At 32.8% G+C, this 25,270-nt stretch overlaps 3 protein-coding genes across 3 annotated transcripts; all 3 read right to left on the bottom strand.

The window, feature by feature from the left end:
* Nucleotides 1-7,547: 7,547 nt before the first annotated feature.
* On the bottom strand, nt 7,548-8,779 carry LOC143605714 (transcription factor MYB62-like). The gene is made up of 3 exons (XM_077081728.1): nt 8,444-8,779; nt 8,198-8,327; nt 7,548-8,111 (listed from the first exon to the last, which is right to left on the bottom strand). The coding sequence occupies exons 1-3, from the start codon at nt 8,595-8,597 to the stop codon at nt 7,571-7,573; spliced, it is 825 nt and encodes a 274-aa protein (XP_076937843.1). The 5' UTR covers nt 8,598-8,779; the 3' UTR covers nt 7,548-7,570.
* An 8,791-nt stretch (nt 8,780-17,570) lies between these two features.
* On the bottom strand, nt 17,571-18,056 carry LOC143605717 (VQ motif-containing protein 8, chloroplastic-like). The gene has a single exon (XM_077081730.1). It carries the CDS (start codon nt 18,054-18,056, stop codon nt 17,571-17,573), a length of 486 nt encoding a protein of 161 aa, XP_076937845.1.
* A 6,268-nt stretch (nt 18,057-24,324) lies between these two features.
* Nucleotides 24,325-24,810, bottom strand: LOC143605715 (VQ motif-containing protein 8, chloroplastic-like). Its single transcript, XM_077081729.1, has one exon. It carries the CDS (start codon nt 24,808-24,810, stop codon nt 24,325-24,327), a length of 486 nt encoding a protein of 161 aa, XP_076937844.1.
* Nucleotides 24,811-25,270: the final 460 nt, after the last annotated feature.

Below are 25,270 nucleotides of genomic sequence, written 5' to 3'. Positions count from 1 at the left end.
AGATCGGGGAGGATATAATATCTTTCCTAAAGCGACGAAAATCCACGTTTGCCTTCAAACATTCAGACATGACAGGTATTTCTAAGGAGGTAATTACTCATAAATTGGCCCTTGATCATTCTATTAAACCCGTCCATCAGAAGCGAAGGAAATTCGCTCCTGAGAGGAACGCGATCATACAAGAAGAAGTTGAAAAACTTCTTAAGGCCGGTATGATCAGTGAGGTTAAGTATCCTCGATGGTTAGCTAATGTGGTTGTAGTTTCAAAAAAGAATGGAAAGTGGAGGGTATGCGTTGATTTTACAGATTTAAACAAGGCATGTCCCAAGGATCCTTTCCCGTTACCACATATAGACTCCATGGTGGATGCAACGGCAGGACATGAAATGCTTATCTTTATGGATGCTTCCTCTGGATTTCAACAAATTCAGATGGAACCATCTGATCAAGAGGATACCGCATTCATGACTTCTACCGGCATATATTGTTATATTGCTATGCCATTTGGACTAAGAAATGCGGGGGCAACATATCAAAGACTGGTCAACATGATGTTCAAGGATCAGTTAGGCAAAACCATGGAAGTCTATATAGATGACATGGTGGTGAAATCAAAGAAGGCCGAGGATCACCTCAGGTATCTCGAATAAGCTTTCAATATCCTTGACCAGTACAATATGAAACTGAATCCGTCAAAATGCCACTTTGGTGTTAAGGCTGGAAATTTCTGGGATATATGGTGACTAAAAGAGGAATTGAAGCAAGACCTGAGCAGATTGAAGCCATCATCAACCTAAAGTCGCCTGCAAATGCCAAGGATGTCCAAATACTCACGGGAAGAATAGCCGCTCTTAACAAATTCATCTCAAGATCCTCCGAGAAATGCAAAGACTTCTATGACATTCTTAGAAAGAATAAGAATTTTGAATGGACAGAAAAGCATGAGGCTACGCTCAAAGCCTTAAAGGATTACTTATCCTCAGCTTCAGCTCTTATGAAGCCTGTGGATGGAGAATCCTTATATCCGTATCTAGCAGTTTTAGGTAATGCAATAAGTGCCGTTCTCGTCAAGGATCATGAAGGTGAACAACACCCGGTATATTATGTAAGTAAAAGTCTATTAGATGTAGAAGCCAAGTATTCTCACCTTGAAAAATTAATCCTTGCTTTGATTATGGCTTCCACTAAATTAAGACATTATTTTGAGACTCATACTATTATTTTGAGAACTAATTATCCTGTTAAGAATGTGCTTAGAAAACTGGAATTGTCAGGAAGGATGGCCAAGTGGGTTGTGAAGCTGAGTGCATATGACATTCAGTATGAGCCTAGAACAGCTATCAAATCGCAGGCACTAGCGGACTTTGTGGCTGATTTCAGCAGTGACATGCAAAAGGAGGCTGATTTAGAAGTCCAACAACTAGAAGAAGCCAAAGATCCTTGGATCCTCTTCACAGATGGAGCATCCAACGTAAGAGGAGCGGGATTGGGCATACTACTGAAATCGTCACAGGGGGACATAATACCCCAGTCCATTGCATGCGCATTTCAAGCCACCAACAATGAGGCAGAGTACGAAGCACTCGTCGCAGGTTTACTTTTAGCAAAGAGCATGAGGATCAGGTATCTTTAAGTTTATATGGATTCTTTACTTATAACTAACCACTTTAACGGTTCTTATGCCGTGAAAGGTGAGAAAATGATCAAATATTTAGAATTTGTGAAGGAATTAGCAAAATCCTTCGAGTTGTTTAGTATTATTCAGGTACCAAGAGAGGAAAATGCCGGGGCGGATGCCTTAGCAAATTTAGCCTCGTCCTTGAAAATTTCAGAAGATACAAAGATCCCAATTATCCACATACTCTCGCCAGCAATAGGAGAGCAAGTGGTTGGGGAGATAACAAGTGACAAACAAATTGTACTTTTGGATCCATTATCCTCAGCCAGCCAAGGATCCTGGATCCTCCCAATCAAAAAATACATCCAAGATGGAGAAATTCCGGCCACAGAGAATCCCAAATCTTTCAAACTCAAGGTATCACAATATATTTTATTAGATGATATGCTATACAGAAAATCTCTTGCAGGTCCATACTTGAGGTGCATAGAGGATCCTGAAGTCCAAGAGGTACTCAAGGACTTTCATGAAGGTGATTGCGGCAACCACACAGGGGGAAGTGCATTATACTCCAGGATACTTAGGACTGGGTACTCCTGGCCGACGATGAAGAAGGATGCAATGGAGTACTCAAAAAAGTGTGATGCTTGTCAAAGACATGCAAACATCCTTCACCAGCTAGCAGAACCAATGTATCATATATCCTCTTCATGGCCTTTCATGGAGTGGGGAATGGACATTGTTGGTAAGCTTCCAAAGGCTCCAGGTGGAAAGGTCTTTATGCTTGCCATGACAGACTACTTCTCCAAATGGATTGAAGCAGAGGCATTCGTGCAAGTCCGAGAAAGGGAAGTTATATCCTTTATTAAACGAAATATTATAACTAGATTTGGTATCCCTTCTGAAATTGTTTGTGACAATGGTTCCCAGTTTATCGGGAAAAGAACCACTAACTTTTGTGACAGTTGGGGCATCAAGATGATTACCTCTACTCCAGTGCATCCTCAAGCTAATGGTCAAGCAGAGTCAAGCAACAAGATAATCATCAACAACTTGAAAAAGAAGCTAGGATCCAAGAAAGGAAAATGGGCCGAAGAGCTACCATATGTACTTTGGGCCGACAGGACGACACCAAAAAATGCAACATGCCAAACACCCTTCTTATTAGTGTTTGGGTCAGAAGCAGTTATCTCTATAGAAATGGTGGTTCCAACAGCTAGGACAAGCATCCGTGATCCTGAGGCCAATAGAGAAATCCTTCTCGAAGACTTGGATACTGTGGAAGAACTCAGAGACTTAGCTAAAATCAGAATGGCAGCATATCAACAAAGGATAGCTGGGGCATACAACAAGAATATAAGGATCAGAAGATTTCAAGAAGGAGATTTAGTTTTGAGGAAATCCTTCCAAAATACTACTAATCCGGCTGATGGGAAGTTAGCACCCAATTGGGAAGGTCCTTATCTGATCGAGTCAGAGGCAAGAAAGGGGGCATATCATTTGCTCACTATGGAAGGCAACAGGTTACCAAGAGCATGGAATGCTATCCACCTCAAGAAATACTTTTTCTGACTAGGATCAAGTATCCTTAAAAGGATCAAGGATCCCAAAATTGGTAATATCTATCTGATTACTTATTCTTTTCAATTTCTTATTATTTTAAGGATAATGTATTCTTAACAATTTGTCTCTTTCAATTTTTAAGTAATAATGCAGGTTTCAATAAGTGGTTCAATGTCTAAGAGGTTGGCCACCTCTCCCTCACGCTTAAGGTACATCGCTATTTTACTTGGCCTGGCCCACGTTTTGGTATGACCACCGATGGTCATATCCTCTAAGGTTTAAAGGTTTTCACCTTTCTTATAAATAGAGTTTCTACACTCTCGCCTGGAGCGCACGCTATCCAACATATAGTCCGGGGCAGCGGGATCAGTACACGCTTAGTGGCTGACAATTTCGTTGTCTTCGGCTATATGGAGGATCGTACGATTTATGGTAGACGTACCATACCACCGGTTTATAACGTTTTCACGTTATCTCAAGACAAAGGTTTCAAACATTTTCATGTTAGCTAAGGTTTTGGCGTTTTCACGTCACTCACGTTTGGGCTAAATCCCGGGTTGGGCGAGTCCCCAGTTAACATTCGTATCCTTGGGCCAGTCCCCAGTTTGGGCTTGTCCCCAGTTTTTGGGCTTGTCCCCAGTTTAACACCAGTTCACGGGCTTGTCCCCAGATTACACGGGCTCGTCCCCAGATTACACGGGCTTGTCCCTAGTTGCACGGGCTTGTCCCCAGTTTATTTTGTGGGCTTGTCCCCAGCTTAATGGGTTTAACCCCAGTTAACATTATAAGTTATTTGAAACAGATTTTCTAAGTTCATCACAAAGACAAGGTTTTATGGATTCAAAATCCTTAAATTACTTCTCCAAGGATCATCGAAGGTTCGGTACTTATGGTAACTTAGGTCTAATTAGACCATATGGTATGATTTATACTTGTCAGATTACATTTATTTGGCTAAGATCTTTATAAACTCTGTTTATTCAAGGATTTAAGATCTTTAAATTATTTTTGTAAGGATATTCTATCCTAAAATTTTTACTCAAGATTATTTCCTAAAACCTTCAATGAGACTAAATCTATATCAAACAAACTTTCAGATTAACTAGTAACACGAGAATAGTCAAAAAGTTTTCAATTATTATAAGTCACCTGGACTTACCCAAAATTCTTAACCCGGATTTCACCATTCAAAAGATGAACCATCCACCCGGGTTAAACATGTGTTACTAGTTGTTCATGATTTGCAGGAAGAAAGATATACAGCCGGAAAGGAAGTTCCCAAGGAAACTCCATTGATATGTGACAATTATATCCAACTTGTCAAATCTCATATGTTTTTGCAGGAAGTTTGAATTCAAAGGCAAAATGACAGCTGTGATCTTATCACAATTGCCATTTTGGGGGCAATTGTTAGTGCACAGAAATTTGACACTATGGATATGTTATCCTGGCATATTTCTGGATCAGTTATCCTTAGCATGTATCAGGATCAAGGATCCTCAGTACTTATTACTAATTAACGGTTGTTCTCATGTGTAGTCTAATATTTAGCAGGTATAACGGTTAGAAGACTCAGTCTATCCACTAACTTGCAGTCAAGAAGATATTGATGTGTCTAGATCAATTATCCTTTTGAAGAGTTCCAGACCTATGTCAGGATCATGGATCCTCGGTATTTGGTGCTATTAACGGTTATTTCTTATATGAAGGCTGATATTTATCAAGTGTAACGGCTACAAGACCGGTCTACCCCCTATTCCGCAGCCTGAGTGATGGAGCACGTGGTCAAAGTGACAGTTACGATAATATTCAAGATGAGGCGGATTTTTAGGGATTATTAGTTAATAGTCTTTATTATTCATAACTCCATTGAGTTATTGTCTTTATGTATAAATAGAGGTATGATCAGCTAGGAAAAGACACCCAACACAACAACACACTCTGCTCACTACGTATTCAGCAGCATACACACACACATATCTTTCGTTGTAACACTGATCATATTCTCCAAACCTTGTATCCTTATTTTTTATATTAATAAAGTGGTGATAGACAATTGTCATCACCCGGGGTTTTTGTGCCGGCGATCCGAACCAGATCAAGGGCTTTTCCCCGTAACAAATCGATGTGTTCATCTCAATTTCGTTCATACATTCGTTGTTATTATAATAGCACTATACCTCACATTTACGGATTTGGATACATTATCCTTGAGTTATTTTTGTCCAAAACAATTATACCATGTATATATATATATATACTCTCATACTTATGTTTCTTAGAGTTGAGGGTCTCCATGTAAGCCACATCTCTATCCCACAGGATATAGGTACAGTGTGCCTACATCCCACCCTCCCCTGACCCTACTTATAGTTTTGCTATTGATGGGATTCCACTGAGTATGATTGATTGATTAATATTAATTAGATCGCTTAATAAATAAAGCTCACTAGCCGGTCTTCCGATAATTGTTGTGTTTTTCAAGGTGTTAGTCGTGGGTTCGAGCACATTGAAGAAAGGTTAAGTGAGTTTAGAGGAACAAATATTTTCTATTGGCTTTAATGGAACACTTAGGATACTGCTTTATGATCTTTTCTCTTTATATCATTTAGTTAGTTTTAATATATATATATATATATATATATATATATATATATAATAATATTTATTATTTACCATATAACATATATTTATAATATCTAATAAAGTATCATATTTATATGAATAATTGACTCTTTTTGCTTGCAAACCTAGTAAAACTCGGGATGAGCTTGGACTCGTACACGTGTAAACTAGGCTAATTTTAAGATTTTAGTGACTCAATCTCAAGTAGCTCAAGATCAGCTTAACTCAATGATGTCTATTTCTTTAATTTCAATTTGACGAGTTTAACTTGCAATTCCATTTTCTTTTCACACAGTTTTGTGTCCATTTATTGAAGATTTGGTGTTATTGATTGCTATGATTATGACTACACAAAGTATTGCGTTCTTGGGATATTATGGATTCTAGACCCCCACATCATGGTTTAAACGACAATCTATGAAAAATGATATTTAATTCATAATCACATCATCAACACGTGGTAGACCCCTAGGAACAAAACAAAGTGATATAATACATGTACCTAGTACTCGCACAACATGAAGCAAGCGAGTGCTCAATCATTGAATATTGTTTTCTTAAACTTCCACTTGGTCACTATCATCCTCATCTTTTCCACTTGATCTTTTCCACTTGGTAGTACTTATCTCACCAATTATGATTGGTTTCAATTTATCTTTTGGCCCATGATCATGATCATGATCAATATAAATCTTTGTAATCATCTTTCTTTGATTTTTTTGTATTCTTGAATTCCACTTGTTACATTGCATTTGGACTTTCTAAGGCTTTCATACATCTTGTTCTTTTCTATATGTAACATCATATATGAAAATGATCTTTTCATGCCCGGAAAGAGCGTATCAAGTGTAATATTGTTGGTCAGGTTATGATTACTGTAACTGAGTTTTATGGTTTAGTTATGAACTTATGATTCTGCGTGTAGTAATTTCTATCTGAATAATAGGTCCCAAAGCTTCGTTTTTAGCAGGATTGGCCTTGCTATTCAAAAGGGGGTTGCGGCGCAGCTTGTTGCCCGTTTGCCTGCCACTTTATTGTAATCGTTTTATAGTAAATTATATAAAATAGCTGCAGAATTATTATTATTATTATTATTGCTATTATTAATTCACTTTTGAACTTAATTCGACACCTTAACTTGACTCACGCTAGAATTGACGATTAACTGAATAAACTGAAGCCTTGTAGTTGAAACCATCCATTATGAAAATTCATAACAAGAACATCAATTATATATAGCTTTGATAGTTTTATATCAACCTATAACTAAACCAAACGAAACCGACTTAAGACTTAAGCTCATCCTTAAGTCATAGTTACAATATTGAGACATGACATTAATGATTGCCTTTACTATATCAAAAGGCATATTAAAGTTGAAAGAAAAGACGTTCACGTCATTGTTAACATCGTGTAATATATATTCAACAACAATATATCCCATTAACATTCATATCATTTTCAACCTTATAAGTTTGAAGGGCATAATAGACTTTTTAGTATTATAGTTTACTCTTTTCATAATTCTTCTCAAGACTTGACATTTGGGTGTAACAAACCCCACCCCCCTATAACCTACCTACATGTCAACACATAGAACAAAAAATATATCACTAACTAGACACTATTAGCCACACCACACAATAATATAACTTATATGTGATGGCATATAATATAATCATCATACATTCATACAGTGATGCTTTAAAACCTTGCTTTTTCTACCTTTTTTCTGGTGAAAATTATTTTTTTTATAAAATTATATTACTTCTTGAACTGCCACAATTCATCCATGTTCCAAAAGGTGTCATCTGCCAACTCATTGCTCATCCAATCAATCCCCGCCATTTGGAACTCGAACGTTGGCATGTCACTCGACATAAATTCTTGCGTGTTCGACTGGTTGAAACTCATAACATCAAAGGTATTGTTGTCAACAATGTAACCATTGCTTTGGGGTGAACTTTCGGGCACGTATGGGAACATGATTCTCTTGGAGTTAGATGAATAAGTATTCAAGTTTGAACTTGTGTTCTCCATTAAGGATTCTTTGCCTTGTGGTTGAGAGCTCAAGAACTTTTGGTTAGCTTCCATAGTTGAGGTTGAAGTAGATGATGATGACGGTGAACTAAGCTCCGCCTTTTCAATCAATCTTGGTAGCAAATATTGACAAAGCACTTCAACGAATATCTTGCTATTAGAGTCTATCTTGAGATGACGTGCTTGTTTTTGTACTTTTGTTTTCCAGTAGTTCTTGATTTCATTATCTGTTCTTCCCGGCAAGTTTTGGGCAATTTTGGACCATCTTGAACACAACAAAGTTAAATTTTAGAACATAAAAGAATAAAATAGAGAACATCTTTGTGTGTATTCATATAAACATTAACTCACCTATTACCCCATTTGGAATGCAATTCAAGGATCAAGATTTGTTCTTGTGGTGTAAGATTTCCATGCTTAACATCCGGCTTTAGGTAATTCAACCATCTTAGCCTACAACTTTTCCCCGTTCTCTTTAATCCTAAAAGAAACAAGATTAAACATAACTTAAAACTAAGACCATAAAAAGGTATAGAATCATGAAATAGTATATGATCATCATTAACAATCTTTTGTATCATGGTTATGCTCAGTTACCTGAAGCTTTTGCTAGTGAATTCCATCGTCCTTCGCCATGACAAGTAATGTAATGAACAAGAAGATTATCTTCATCAAGCGTCCATGGCCCTCGTCTTAGATCTTCGAGTTGTTGTTCATTGCAAGAACTAGTGGTCTTCTTAGAAGCCCTCATGGAAGTTAGAAAGTAATATTCTAGTGGTAGAATTATAGATGCTACTTATGTTTTTGGAACTAGAATGATTGGGGCACCTAGTGGAGGTTTTATATGGGTAATGATATAAAGAGAATACCAAGAGGGTTTTATTCTGAAACTTTAAAAGAATATAGATAAGTACATCCTCTTGATAAGGTTGCTTCCCCTACAAAAGGTATTGGATTAAATTTATTAGCAAAAGTATTTTAGTGATATTTAAAAGATAAAAGATTAATAAGAATTTATGTATTACCATAGCTTTTTCATAAATAATAATTTACGACTTTTCTAAATTTACGTACAAAGTTGTATATTATTTCTACTATAAACTTAGACTAGTCTCTGTTTACGTACGTTCTTTAACTTATGTATAACATACCTATACATATACAAAGTTGTAAAATTACAATATTTTTTTATACATTGAATCGACTTTTTACACATGTTCAACTAACATTTAAACTTGTGTAATCATCAAAAATTTTTATTCTCTCTCGTGATTCATTTTTTAATTAAATTTAATCTTAGCCGCATATTTTACACTCATTTAATTCAATGTGTGGTCCATATTGAGTTTCTTAAAATTTTTACAACTTATCAAGTTTTCAAAATATCATTCCCTTATATATATATATATATATAGGGTAAAGATCCTAAGAGAACCCTTTGCAAATTGAGAATTTTGAGAACCATTTTGAACCACTAAAAACACCTTTAAAAAAATCATAAAACAAAAAATAATAAAAATTTTAAAAAAGTAAAAAAAACAAAAATTCTTATATTTCATTCCGGTTTCGTTAAAAAAAATAAAAAAATAAAAAAAACGTCGTATTATACTCATATGTATAATTTTATATAATCTTTGGTTACGTAATATACACATATGTACAGTATCATTTATCTTAAATTATACACATGTGTACAGAAAAAACATGTAAATATACATATATGTATATATTATACATATGTGTATATAATTTAGCTAAACCGAGTTTTTTTTATGAAACCGGGATGATAAAATAAGAATTTTGGTTTTTATACTTTTTTGATTTTTGTGTTTTTTTATTTTATGATTTTTTTTATTTTTGGATTTTTTGTGATCCAAAATGGTTCTCATAGTTGTCAATTTCAAAAAGGTTCTCTCATGATCCTGATCATATATATATATATATATATATATATATATATATATATATATATATATATATATATATTGGAATGATATTTTGAGAACTTGATAAGTTGAAAGAAATTTAAGAACTTTATATGGACCACACAAAATTTTAAATAAGTATAAAATGTGTGGCTTAGATTAAATCTGATTAAAAATGTAATATAAGTGAGGATTACAATAATGTAAACCTTAGTTACACCTATGTAAAATGTCGATTCGGTGTGTAAAAAAATTTTGTAATTTTTTTACGTACATGTAACCTACACATATTATATATGTAAAAAAATTTAAAAATATTTTTGTTACGTTGAGTTCTTTCGAGTTTTTAAAACTTAAATTGATTCTTAAAAGAAACCATATATATATATATATATATATATATAATACTGAAGTTTTAGATAAATAAAAATAAAGAAGGCAAATGGGAATTTTTCTAAGATGTTGATTTGTCTTGGTATGCAATTGAGTAAACTTGTGAAAGTAGTGCTCTTTGTATGAACATTAAAAATGTATCCATTGCCAATTTTTTGGAGACTCACAATGGCTGCAAGCTGCACGCTTTTGGTCACTCCATCTTATCCTCACCAAATATTAATTTTTTTAGAACATTAAAAGAAAAAAGAATATATTTCATCTTCTAGATCAATACAACAATATGTTCTTCGATTATAACCAACCAAATGGATTATAACCAAATTCAGAATAAAGCATGGTTATATTTGCTCTTGTTTAACCGGTTTGACTAGCGATACTTACAAGTTGAAATATATATTAAGGGGTGTTTGGGATTTCTTATTTTACCTTCTTATAACTTTTCATTAAGTTAATAAGTTACAACATTGTAACTTTTAAAACTTTTTCTCTCACAATATAAGTAATCCCAAACACCTTATTGCTCGACTACACATTATCCAGATGTAGCTCGGTTTGTGTTTATATGTCAAAGTTATATAAAAAAATACAAATGACATTCATAAAAAAAGTTAATAAGTTATAAGTTGGTGAAAATAAGCAATCTCAAACACCCCTTAAACAAAACCGATTGATTCTTAATAGATTTTATTGAAAATTGTAATTATTTACTTACTTTGGGTAAAAGAATATGTATGTTGTACATAAGATCATCTTCACTAATTTCTACGTTTTTATTAGATATAAGACTAAGGGTTGTGGGGGCTTCAGCAGAGCCAAGAACCAATAATATTATGACGTGTGACAGAGAGAGAAACTGGATAAGGGGGTGTTGGAGCCCCTGGCCCTTGGTGTGGGTAGCGCCCTCTAGCGCCCCTCTAGCGCCCACATCCTCTCTCTCTTCTCCCGCTACCATGCTCACGGGTGATGTTTGCGCCTCGGTAGTGCCCCCTCTAGCGCCCCCTTGGTGTGGTATTAGCGCCTGGGGGCGCGAGCGGAGGGGCTCTAGCGCCCCCTTTGAAGCCCCCACACCCCTCAGTCTAATAATATTATTTTGTGGGTTTCTGTATGGAGCAAATTAATTTTTATGCTATGATTGATTTTGTTAATTATTTGACATTGGAAAAACAAATGTATAAAGTAGAACAGAAATAATAAATATCAAGAGAGAGAAATAATCTTTTGAGTGTTTATTTTTATTATCTATAACATTTTTGGTAAGTGTTTTCTATTTTAACTTTTTTTGTAGAACTACTCACAGTAGTTTACTCATAAACTACATATATTCTCATAATCTGAGATTTAAACTACCATTATTTTTTACCAAAAAAAAGAGCATAAAATTAAGTTTACTTATATTTTTGGACGACTAAATATGTTACACTCTTAACATGTTACACTCAACAGAGGTTGAACTCTTAACATCATATTCTACATCATAACCAGTTTATCACTCCATTAAGGTAAGTTTAGTTATTAAAATACCGTTCTTTCTTTGTGTTTAATGTGATATTAACTAGTAATACTTGTAATATTTAAAAATAAATTATTTCATTAGAACGGCTAAAAATAAATTAACTATCGAAGGTATAATTACAGTAATACTTAATGAAGAACAAATAGAAAAAAAAAAACAATAGTTGACATTTAAAATAATATTAAATAATAGTAATAACATAAACAATATGGCAAATGAAAACAAAAATGAAGCATTAGTAAATCGATCACATTAAATATTTATTTATTTATTTTTGTCACCAAGAATCTAAAGAACATAGAAACATCGAAATGAAAGGTGATTGGGAGTCACCAATAAATTCCGAGTAGATGCTATGTTATACTGAAAAAAATTCTTCCAAAATATTATGAGAAAATTAAGAAGTTATACAATAAATAAAAAATAAAAAAATTGCATCTGCCGTTAATACAACCTGATTAAATGATCGATGGTGTATTATTTTTTATTCGTGTAACACGTTATTACACCCTAGTTCAAAATTTCTTATGCGACATGCACTCTTTTCACGTATTAGCAATTAAGTTTCTTTAAGCCTTCGATGTGACCGACGCTAATTTCTTTGTGTATCACATGTCTAAGTAGTCAAGTCTATTTAATTCATCTTTCTGGATGCGAAAGGTATCAGTAATGATCAATATAACTTTTACTATAAATATGTGAAATTGTTGAAGATTTCTCCATTCAAGACGAACTTATTATAAAAATCACACGACTAATGGTAAGTCTTATAAACTATCAACCCTTGTCGGACTTAATTGTATCGAGCACAAAAATAATAACCGGGTTTTGTGACCCAACTTCGAGACACAACTCTTTTATATTATTAAAATCAAAACCACACTTTACAATTACCCTGCATCATCTATTTATATCCTAATTCTACTCAAATATTTCTCCCAATTATAATCTAACACTAACATTATCTCAACTTATTAAATCAAACTAGATAACTCTATACATTAAAATACTAATTAATTAAACTACACTTGCACTGAACCATTTAACTTTCTTTTAACTCGTTTCACGATTAACTTTCAACATCCCCCTCCGTAGAAGTGTTACACGTGTGAAAAGCGAGCGATTGACATGAAAGAAGTGAGCTTCCTTGTTCTAATAAATTCCATTATAGCTTTAATATATGTTGTTTGTTCTAAGGTTCAAAACTCATTGTTTTTTCCTAGTTACAAATTTTCGAGCCAAAGATACATACAAGTCCATAACCTTTACAAATGAAACAAGTACTAAGTATGTTCTTTAATTTGGTAGCTTGATATTCTTCATCTTCATCATTAAAAGATAGTAACTAACATATTCTTCGTATAAATTAATATATTTAACAACTCATAAGCATGAATCATATATCAAGAATCAAGATTATAACTTGTGATCTATACTTGTTCTAGATTTATTCTAGTTTGTTTTAAACAAATAATTGCAGTATCATATGACTTGAATATAAATTAATTAAATAAATTAGAAATACACATTTGAAAGTAAACTTTCGGTGATCCCCAAGTACTATGATTCCCTTGTGCATGCATCTATTGTTTTTTCTTTATTAAATTTTATAGTGAAGACTCGTGTTCGACTTGAAGTTCTATGACTATCTACTTAGGACCACTCAACCAACGACATAAATTACATATATGCTTAGAACATTCAATTCTACCTTGTACATCAATAAAATCATTGGACCGATGATCGTTGTACCCTATGGATTTCTTGTTTTTTCAAGAACTGATCTTCAGAATCTAATGGATTATCTAAACTCAAATGTCCCTGTCAACGGATCTGTCTATTTGTACTTATAAAACCGTCAAATTATAGGGAAATATACAATAGTGTCTTCAAGCGTTGTGTTGTCTTCATTAATGAAGGGAAATAATCAATGCGGTAGTACTTGATGAAATGTGAATCGTAACGAGTGTGTTTAAAGGACGGCATGGCGGTCACGTCAAAAACGTTGGGTATCAAATGATTTTCATAACATTGATGAATTTAAAAATAGTCTAAGAGTTCCATGTGACATGTCCATGGCAATTAAACTTCCCAATCCTCAAGAATCTTAATTAATTTACTATAACAATTTGTGAAAAGCTTGTTGAAGACTTAAAGCCACATGATTCAACTCGGGATTGTTTGTTTTGTTTGTTATTGGTGGGTTATACTAATAACATTCATAGTTGGCAATTATGTACTATATGCATCATGCATATCCCACCAAGAAAAAAGAAGCCATCCTCTAAGAATAAGTATAATTTATGATAAAATATTCTTACAATAATCTTAAGTTATATTTACTTTGAAATTGAAAAAAATTAAATAAATAAAATATTACTTGCCCTTGCCATTATTTACTTTTATTCCCGCATGAAAAATGAACAATGACCATGGAACACTAACAATTTAAGGAATTTTTAGTTTTTTTCTAACTAGTGGTGGAATATACTGAAAAAAAGGTCTCAATTTTAAAATCCGTTTTAGGCTCAGAAAAAATAGAGTCGTGCATGCTGTCTACTGGTGGTGTGCAGAATTGGTCATGAACCCGCATGTTGACGTGTGTATCAAGATGATAAAAAGGAGTTACCGTTAGGGAACTCGGACTTATCACTAGATGGTAAGGGTTTTATTTAAAAAGATTTAAAGAATATAAGCTTTTTGTTTAACTAAGGTGAATAGCACATTAGTACATCTTAGGGTTGGACACTTGGACCCATGACCAAGGGTGAGTTCAAGCTCACACAACTTGCATTGTGGTAAGTGCGATTAGCAGTCTGAGCGTCACAGTCTCACACAAAGGACTCTTACACGCGCCAAGGTTAGCCCTTTGAGCTCCTAAGCCCAAACTAGGAAACACCTAATTGGTATACATATGTTAACTACCATGTTACATCATGCATGCACATTGTTCTTTCTAACTTGAAGTTCACTTTAATGATGATATGAGTTTTGATGAAAACAACTTTTTGTGAAGGCTCAACAAGTACTTGCAACTTACAAGATTGTTGAATAGGACAACAATATATCCAACGGTTCATGAACCTTGGTCATGACGTTTCATTCGCGTATTTTCCTTCAAAAAGTTAATAACACGCGTATGAAATGATTTTATGATTATTATAGCAATGCTAAAATCATGGATAAGATTTTCTGATAAGGTAATAGGAGCATAATGTCAAGAAGCTACATGATGAATGATAATCAATTATTCAATGTTATCTATAATTGTGTAAACATTTTATATGTACGTCTTTTTCGTAATAAAGTTGAAATTGCCACAAAAACATATACTCAAATTCATCAATATGCATGCCATCATAATTCATAATTGACCATCTTTTATTTTCAAAGGGAAGAAATTAATCCAATAAATGGTTATATTTAAGTTTTGTTCTTTTTATAATAGTAAATTTTGTGTGAATGTTTTCGTGAGTCGTGACTCATTGACTCGTGACTTTGGTATTGAGCCATTGTATTCCGGCCCAAATAGAAGCCTGACCATTGTATTTCGGCCCACTTTCAGGATCTCAAGAAAATAATGGATTCTTAGTATTTTTGAGGTCTTTTATAACCTTGATATTATTCGAACAATTCGACACAAAAATGTTACACCATCAACTTTTAGTTTTTTAAATGAAGTTCATCTCATTGTTTAAAAAGGTGCTTTAATAGTCCGGACTGATTTCGCTTTAGAGAAATATACAACAATGCATGATTTTCAGCGCGGTATATGAGGTGAGCACGAACTTACTAAAAACTTAAAACATATTGAGCTTAAACAAGGTTGAGTTGAGCACAAACTTAACAGATTACTCTCTTTGTCACATTAAAAGTGCCATGGTTTGAAAAACACAAAGTTTAAGGTAGATTGAATGATTACTTATTTTGCTTATCAAATGACAATAATGCCCTTAGAAATTGGGTCTATCAATATTGTTCATTAATTTTTAGTTGTGTATGTTTAAGGGTAAACCTGGAAATTGACAAATAACTTTTGAAAGTGGACGTGTGTAATGAGACAAATAGAAAAGAAAATATAGACACTTTTAATGGGATGAAGGGGGTATCATATTTCATAATATGGATATTATTAGCTAATAAGAAGGTATTGAATATTTTGTACGGATATACAATTCTTAATAACATGTGGGGCTTAAGAACAAATTGCTTTTCAAGGCATTATGATCACTACTTGTTGATGAATTTGAAAGGCTCGGAATTTTATGATTTTTTGAAGGGAAGGAGACGAAGATTTAAGATATTATTTGCGACATTAGGTCTTTAAGTTACCTTTGGTTTAAACTTAGATCTAGATGCAAATCGATTAGTTGGTCGAATTGATGTAAATTTTCTTTGATGTTGTTGTTTCCCCTTGTTTGTGCTTGGCTGTGCTCCGGATTGTGGAGGGAGTCGTGGCTTCGGCCTTGTTTATAGAAGTTCGAAAAAGAATATTCTTCATTACATGTGTTGCTTCCAAAACCCACTTATATACTAGAAGACTAGAGTCCTGGTAACATTATGTGATCAAGAAATGATATAAGTTGGTTGGGTTTCGTTGCTTAACTTATCGGGTTGTTGATTAAGTCCTGCATTATGTGTATATAAATTAATGAATCAAGGTTAGGTTGATCTTGCTAAAGCACAAAATTCATTGTACAAGGTGTTGCTGAAATTGAAAAAATTGTGATGATTTTTGTGAAATTGAGAAAATCGCAAGACTTGGGGTCGAATTTTATGAGAAGGATGGTGCATTTTGTGAAGCGATGGCTTTGGCTTTACGACCATAACCCGCACGCTTTCTTTGCATTACATTGTAAAAAAAGAAAGACTTGAGATAGGTTGATTAAACCATGAATATGTTAACTTGTTATATATAGGGGATGATTTTTTAATTGACTAAAAAATTTTAAAAAACTAGCAATTGAATGATAGTTACTGATAAAAATATATAATGGTTTGTGAAGCCGCAAGGCATTCAATATCATACCCGTGTGGTGTTGCATACTTGTTTGCGGTAACAAGCACAAAGGCCGGCTAGTGATCCTGTCAGTCCCGCAGTATCAATCTCCCACTCGAGCTTTCCTAACCGACTACACGCAACATAGTAACAATCATACGACATAGCTCCCAGTTATGGTCTATAAAACTACAACAATCTTTGAAAGCTATAGATGATGGTAATATTATGGCATATAAGTTTCAGTTGACTTTATAGATATTAATCCATCAAGATTCCTTTCATAACCAAAGAACAAATTAAACAATTAAATACCTATTGACTTTTAGGATGGTCCATCAATAATCCCTTTTTTTTATTTGACTTTCCCATTTAAGCTATCTCACTGCGCGAACACTAATGCCCCGTCACCCCACTCAAGCCAACTATGTTGACATGATCGGGATCCATGCTGGCATCCGAGTTTGGCTTGGCGTTCCTGGTAAAACCTAGTTGGCTCACCCCGCCCGAAGGCACGACAGGTTTTAATGCTCTGGTAAAATCCGATCGGAATCAGGATTCAAATCCGGGACATCCTGGTCATCCATCATGTTCCAGGCCATTGGGGCAAACCCCACTGGTTCCATCAATAATCCTTTGCATTACAAAAATAAATTATAGAAAACATTAAAAAAAGCAAAAAAAAAAAAAAACTAAACAATTAAATAGTACATATTATCATAAACTGATTTCAAACCCTATGTGCTAATTAAACCCATCAAGAATACACAAAACAAATAACAAATTAATCAAATAATAACATACTATCATAGACAGACAGACATACAAACACACAACAAACACACAAACCCTAATTGCGACTAGTTCCTAAGCTAGCCATGTATATAATCTTTAACTAAGCTCTTTCAAAATCTCTATCATAGAACCAGGCGACAAGAAACGTTGAGGTGAAAAGAAGAAATCACTAGTATTTGGAGTAAAAAGGGGGATATCGGCTACATATGGATTCAAAGGCGTCTTAAACATCGGACTCTTGGATTCCATACTCTCATGTGTGACACCCGAATCATCGGAAACATTAAGATCATAACCATCTTGCTTTAGGGTTTTATTCTTCTTTTGTTGTTGTTCTTGATCTTTATCGCTAGAGTGACCGGTGAGCTTTTGAACAAGAGCCATGAACTCATGAGGTTTGGTGTGGATGGTTTCTGGAGAATGAATATAGATTATGACCGGTTTTGGAATCTGCTTTTGTTGGTGATGATGATGGTGTTTGTGGATTGTGTGAGATTCTTGTTTGAGCTTCAATGGTGAAGGTCGCGGACCGTTGATTATGATCCCACTTTTTAACTGTTGTTTAAAGTTTCTGGAGCTCATTTTATACATATGTTGCAAACTTTTGTAAGATTAGAGAGTAATTAAGATGAGTATTAATAGGAGGTTTATGTTTGATAAAATAATACTATAGTTAGAAACAAAAAATAAAAGTAAAAATAAAAAACTTAAAGTTGTACAGTTGACAATATTAATATTGTCATGTTGGCGATTGTCATATAACTTAAAACAAAAGTTATATATTGTCTATTGTCCATTTGAGTTTCTGAGAAAGAGACATACTACTGCTTGCGTTGTTACTTGCTAGATATTAAATATTTTATTAAATATAAAACTAAATTTCCATTATACGTATAGAGATAGGTTATCCATTACTTTAGAAATGAACTTTTTTCCAAGCTAATTACTTGATTCTAATGAATTTTTGTTTTACATCACCAACATACACTTAATTATATATATAGTATAATGCACTAATATGGCCAGAATAGGGCAACAACGTTTTTCAAATTAGAAAAATACGATAGCCTAAATACAAGAAAGTTGTCGTTTTACAATAAAAAAATAAAAAATACTAGGCTATGTAACAAGACATCCCATTGAAATAATCTTTAAGGCATTCATCTTTGATCTATTCTTAATCAAAGATACCTAAGTGTCTTGACTTGTTCATAATCCTCATAAGGCTACCCGTAGTGGACGAGAAGTTTGGACGATTTTGGACGAAAATGAGCTACAACACCGCCCCCTGGGCGAAATGTGGGGGGCCGCCAAGCTTATATTGTTTAGTTATTATTATTATATTGTGATTGAGAGAGAGGGGTATATATATATATATGATTTATTTCTTTTGGGAACCGCTTTGAGTTTTAAGAACTCAAAAGAACTCAATGTAACAAAAAAAAATTTTAAATTTTTTTTACACATGTGTAATACGTAAGTGTAAGTAATGTACAAAAAAATAAGGTAATTTTTTACACACCGAATCGACTTCTTACACATGTGTAACTAAAATTTAAACTTGTGTAATTAACAAAAATACTTACTCTCTCTCCTGATTCATTTTTTAATCAAATTTAATCTCAGCCACATACTCTAACTCATTTAATTAAATGTGTGGTCAAAAATTGAGTTCTTAAAGTTCTTACAACTCATCAAGTTCTCAAAATATCACTCCCATATATATATATATATATATATATATATATATATATATAATTGATTTCTTTTGAGAACCACTTTGAGTTTTAAGAACTCAACGTAACAATTTTTTTTTACACATGTGTAATACGTAAGTGTAAGTAATGAACAAAAAATTATAGTATTTTTTACACACCGAATCGACTTTTTACACATGTGTAACTAACGTTTAAACTTGTGTAATTATCAAAAATACTTATTTTCTCTCATGCTTCAATTTTTAATTAGATTTAATATCAGCCACATATTTCATATCATTTAATTAAATGTGTGATTTAAAATTGAGTTCTTAAAGTTCTTAAAATTCACCATGGTTCTCAAAATAGCCCTCTCCTATATATATATATATATATATATATATATATATATATATATATATATATATATATATATATATATATATATATATATATATATATATATATATATATATATGTCTACAACACCATTACACCCAAAAACAAAACCTACCCTTGCTGACTGGGCGCCACACAGCGCAAAACGTTTCATTTTGTAGCCCATCCACTACGCATAGCCTAACGAAGTTAATTGTGTTGATGAGACTTAATTGGCTCTTTCAGACACGTTTGTTGGTTCATGAATGATCACAATCCTAGACGAATTAGGAATCTAACTGTGAAATGGTAATAAAAGGATAAGTCCAAGTTGGTTGTTGGATAAATCCGATATTTAACCTTTGATTTAGAACGCCAACTTATTATATTTTATAATTAAATGATTGATTAATCAGTATAGATGCAATTTGCAAATGTTGCATTCTTTATTTATTTATAAATTGACAATTTAAAGTATGAAAAGGTTAACTATTTAAAATTGCAACTAGACGCAGCCCTTTAAATCAAGCTTTTTTTTTTCTTTTGAGTGTTAAATTACGTCAATTTTAAGACGTTTGAAAATCGACATGTATGATTTAGATGCATAATTTGGTGATAGCAGTTCATGTAAAATAAAGAAGCCTAGAATTTGCTTGATTACTTCTATTTTTACAACTTCGTTGTCTTTTATAATTAATCTTTTTTATTAGTGAATTAGTCTGGCTACCCTAGCTATCTTAAGGCTTACTAAAGTCTTTAGAAATAACTTAAATGATTCATTTTTTTCTAGATGTTTAGGCAGTCTTACGGCATAAATATATATATATAATCAATAGTTGAAATGCGTAAATAAATTGGTCTATTCTTAATCACTTGCATGATCATAGAACATTCAATCAATCAATCAAACCCAGTGAAGTCCCACCAACAGCAAAGCTATAAGTAGGGTCTGGGGAGGGTAAGATGTAGGCACACCGTACCTCTATCCAAATGGATAAAAAGGTGGCTTCCAGAGAGATCCTCGGCTCTAGAATGCATATGCATGATCAGAGAACAACCCAAACAATTAAATACTTGGTATGATTCACTTTTGACGGAAGTGAGAGAGAAATTAGAAGTAACTTTTGAGGTTAGAAGCTTAATTCATAATTCATTCCATGATTAAAATATAAACAACTACTAATACACTTGACCCACTACTACTAGATACTTAAGAAAATAACTAGCATTAAAAAAAGAAAGAACACATTACTCAAATAATAACAAAGAACAGATAGAAATACATTACAAACAAAACCCTAAACATGGCTTGCTTTGAAGAATTGAAGTTTTAATCTTTAACAAAATTTATGGATAAAAAAAACAACTTATGTTAATAGGAATTGAATGAATCATATATATGCTTTGGTTCATATTAAGGAAGCTCTTTCATAATCTCGACCATAGAACCAGGCGACAAGAAACGTTGAGGCGAGAAGAAGAAATCACTCATATTCGGTGTAAAAAGAGGGATATCGGCTGCACATGGATTCGAAGGCGTCTTAAACGTCGGACTCTTGGATTTCATGCTCTCATTTGTGACACCAGAATCATCAGAAACATTAAGATCATAACCATCTTGCTTTAGGGTTTTATTCTTCTTTTGTTGTTGTTCTTGATCTTTATCGCTAGAGTGACCGGTGAGCTTTTGAACAAGAGCCATGAATTCATGAGGTTTGGTGTGGATGGTTTCTGGAGAATGAATATAGATTATGACCGGTTTTGGAATCTGCTTTTGTTGGTGATGATGATGGTGTTTGTGGATTGTGTGAGTTTCTTGTTTGAGCTTCAATGGTGAAGGTCGCGGACCGTTGATTATGATCCCACTTTTTAACTGTTGTTTAAAGTTTCTGGAGCTCATTTTATACATATGTTGCAAACTTTTGTAAGATTAGAGAGTAATTAAGATGAGTATTAATAGGAGGTTTATGTTTGATAAAATAATACTATAGTTAGAAACAAAAAATAAAAGTAAAAATAAAAAACTTAAAGTTGTACAGTTGACAATATTAATATTGTCTATGTTGGCGATTGTCATATAACTTAAAACAAAAGTTATATATTGTCTATTGTCCATTTGAGTTTCTGAGAAAGAGACATACTACTACTTGCGTTGTTACTTGCTAGATATTAAATATTTTATTAAATACAAAACTAAATTTCCATTATACGTATAGAGATAGGTTATCCATTACTTTAGAAATGAACTTTTTTCCAAGCTAATTACTTGATTCTAATGAATTTTTGTTTTACATCACCAACATACACTTAATTATATATATAGTATAATGCACTAATATGGCCAGAATAGGGCAACAACGTTTTTCAAATTAGAAAAATACGATAACCTAAATACAAGAAAGTTGTCGTTTTACAATAAAAAAATAAAAAATACTAGGCTATGTAACAAGACATCCCATTGAAATAATCTTTAAGGCATTCATCTTTGATCTATTCTTAATCAAAGATATCTAAGTGTCTTGACTTGTTCATAATCCTCATAAGGCTACCCGTAGTGGACGAGAAGTTTGGGCGATTTTGGACGAAAATGAGCTATAACACCGCCCCCTGGGCGAAATGTGGGGGGGCCGCCAAGCTTATATTGTTTAGTTATTATTATTATATTGTGATTGAGAGAGAGGGGTATATATATATATATATATATATATATATATATATATATATATATGATTTATTTCTTTTGAGAACCGCTTTGAGTTTTAAGAACTCAAAAGAACTCAACGTAACAAAAAAAAATTTTAAATTTTTTTTACACATGTGTAATACGTAAGTGTAAGTAATATACAAAAAATTAAGGTAATTTTTTACACACCGAATCGATTTCTTACACATGTATAACTAAAATTTAAACTTGTGTAATTAACAAAAATACTTACTCTCTCTCCTGATTCATTTTTTAATCAAATTTAATCTCAGCCACATATTATAACTCATTTAATTAAATGTGTGGTCCAAAATTGAGTTCTTAAAGTTCTTACAACTCATCAAGTTCTCAAAATATCACTCCCATATATATATATATATATATATATATATATATATAATTGATTTCTTTTGAGAACCACTTTGAGTTTTAAGAACTCAACGTAACAATTTTTTTTTACACATGTGTAATACGTAAGTGTAAGTAATGAACAAAAAATTATAGTATTTTTTTACACACCGAATCGACTTTTTACACATGTGTAACTAACGTTTAAACTTGTGTAATTATCAAAAATACTTATTTTCTTTCCTGCTTCAATTTTTAATTAGATTTAATATCAGCCACATATTTCATATCATTTAATTAAATGTGTGATTTAAAATTGAGTTCTTAAAGTTCTTAAAATTCACCATGGTTCTCAAAATAGCCCTCTCATATATATATATATATATATATATATATATATATATATGTCTACAACACCATTACACCCAAAAACAAAACCTATCCTTGCTGACTGGGCGCCACACAGCGCAAAACGTTTCATTTTGTAGCCCATCCACTACGCATAGCCTAATGAAGATAATTGTGTTGATGAGACTTAATTGGCTCTTTCGGACACGTTTGTTGGTTCATGAATGATCACAATCCTGGACGAATTAGGAATCTAACTGTGAAATGGTAATAAAAGGATAAGTCCAAGTTGGTTGTTGGATAAATCCGATATTTAACCTTTGATTTAGAACGCCAACTTATTATATTTTATAATTAAATGATTGATTAATCAGTATAGATGCAATTTGCAAATGTTGCATTCTTTATTTATTTATAAATTGACAATTTAAAGTATGAAAAGGTTAACTATTTAAAATTGCAACTAGACGCAGCCCTTTAAATCAAGCTTTTTTTTTTCTTTTGAGTGTTAAATTACGTCAATTTTAAGACGTTTGAAAATCGACATGTATGATTTAGATGCATAATTTGGTGATAGCAGTTCATGTAAAATAAAGAAGCCTAGAATTTGCTTGATTACTTCTATTTTTACAACTTCGTTGTCTTTTATAATTAATCTTTTTTGTTAGTGAATTAGTCTGGCTACCCTAGCTATCTTAAGGCTTACTAAAGTCTTTAGAAATAACTTAAATGATTCATTTTTTTCTAGATGTTTAGGCAGTCTTACGGCATAAATATATATATATATAATCAATAGTTGAAATGCGTAAATAAATTGGTCTATTCTTAATCACTTGCATGATCATAGAACATTCAATCAATCAATCAAACCCAGTGAAGTCCCACCAACAGCAAAGCTATAAGTAGGGTCTGGGGAGGGTAAGATGTAGGCACACCGTACCACTATCCAAATGGATAAAAAGGTGGCTTCCAGAGAGATACTCGGCTCTAGAATGCATATGCATGATCAGAGAACAACCCAAACAATTAAATACTTGGTATGATTCACTTTTGACGGAAGTGAGAGAGAAATTAGAAGTAACTTTTGAGGTTAGAAGCTTAATTCATAATTCATTCCATGATTAAAATATAAACAACTACTAATACACTTGACCCACTACTACTAGATACTTAAGAAAATAACTAGCATTAAAAAAAACAAAGAACACATTACTCAAATAATAACAAAGAACAGATAGAAATACATTACAAACAAAACCCTAAACATGGCTTGCTTTGAAGAATTGAAGTTTTAATCTTTAACAAAATTTATGGACAAAAAAAACAACTTATGTTAATAGGAATTGAATGAATCATATATATGCTTTGGTTCATATTAAGGAAGCTCTTTCATAATCTCGACCATAGAACCAGGCGACAAGAAACGTTGAGGCGAGAAGAAGAAATCACTCATATTCGGTGTAAAAAGAGGGATATCGGCTACACATGGATTCGAAGGCGTCTTAAACATCGGACTCTTGGATTTCATGCTCTCATTTGTGACACCAGAATCATCAGAAACATTAAGATCATAACCATCTTGCTTTAGGGTTTTATTCTTCTTTTGTTGTTGTTCTTGATCTTTATCGCTAGAGTGACCGGTGAGCTTTTGAACAAGAGCCATGAACTCATGAGGTTTGGTGTGGATGGTTTCTGGAGAATGAATATAGATTATGACCGGTTTTGGAATCTGCTTTTGTTGGTGATGATGATGGTGTTTGTGGATTGTGTGAGATTCTTGTTTGAGCTTCAATGGTGAAGGTCGCGGACCGTTGATTATGATCCCACTTTTTAACTGTTGTTTAAAGTTTCTGGAGCTCATTTTATACATATGTTGCAAACTTTTGTAAGATTAGAGAGTAATTAAGATGAGTATTAATAGGAGGTTTATGTTTGATAAAATAATACTATAGTTAGAAACAAAAAATAAAAGTAAAAATAAAAAACTTAAAGTTGTACAGTTGACAATATTAATATTGTCTATGTTGGCGATTGTCATATAACTTAAAACAAAAGTTATATATTGTCTATTGTCCATTTGAGTTTCTGAGAAAGAGACATACTACTGCTTGCGTTGTTACTTGCTAGATATTAAATATTTTATTAAATATAAAACTAAATTTCCATTATACGTATAGAGATAGGTTATCCATTACTTTAGAAATGAACTTTTTTCCAAGCTAATTACTTGATTCTAATGAATTTTTGTTTTACATCACCAACATACACTTAATTATATATATAGTATAATGCACTAATATGGCCAGAATAGGGCAACAACG

Source organism: Bidens hawaiensis, unplaced genomic scaffold, assembly GCF_021521415.1.
Source record: "Bidens hawaiensis isolate Kalapana, Puna unplaced genomic scaffold, B.hawaiensis_p1.1 tig00070915_1, whole genome shotgun sequence".
Taxonomy (NCBI): domain Eukaryota; kingdom Viridiplantae; phylum Streptophyta; class Magnoliopsida; order Asterales; family Asteraceae; genus Bidens; species Bidens hawaiensis.
The sequence above is the reverse complement of the archived record's forward strand: the minus strand, read 5'-3'. Positions and strand labels throughout refer to the sequence as shown.

What these genes read in the sequence shown, in the direction of transcription:
- LOC143605714 (XM_077081728.1), bottom strand. Translation starts at nt 8,597, where the DNA reads ATGAGGGCTTCTAAGAAGACCACTAGTTCTTGCAATGAACAACAACTC. An exon ending in TTCACTAGCAAAAGCTTCAG is followed by an intron (nt 8,328 to 8,443) that starts GTAACTGAGCAT and finishes TGTTTCTTTTAG; the next exon opens with GATTAAAGAGAACGGGGAAA. An exon ending in CATTCCAAATGGGGTAATAG is followed by an intron (nt 8,112 to 8,197) that starts GTGAGTTAATGT and finishes GTTGTGTTCAAG; the next exon opens with ATGGTCCAAAATTGCCCAAA.
- LOC143605717 (XM_077081730.1), bottom strand. Translation starts at nt 18,056, where the DNA reads ATGAGCTCCAGAAACTTTAAACAACAGTTAAAAAGTGGGATCATAATC.
- LOC143605715 (XM_077081729.1), bottom strand. Translation starts at nt 24,810, where the DNA reads ATGAGCTCCAGAAACTTTAAACAACAGTTAAAAAGTGGGATCATAATC.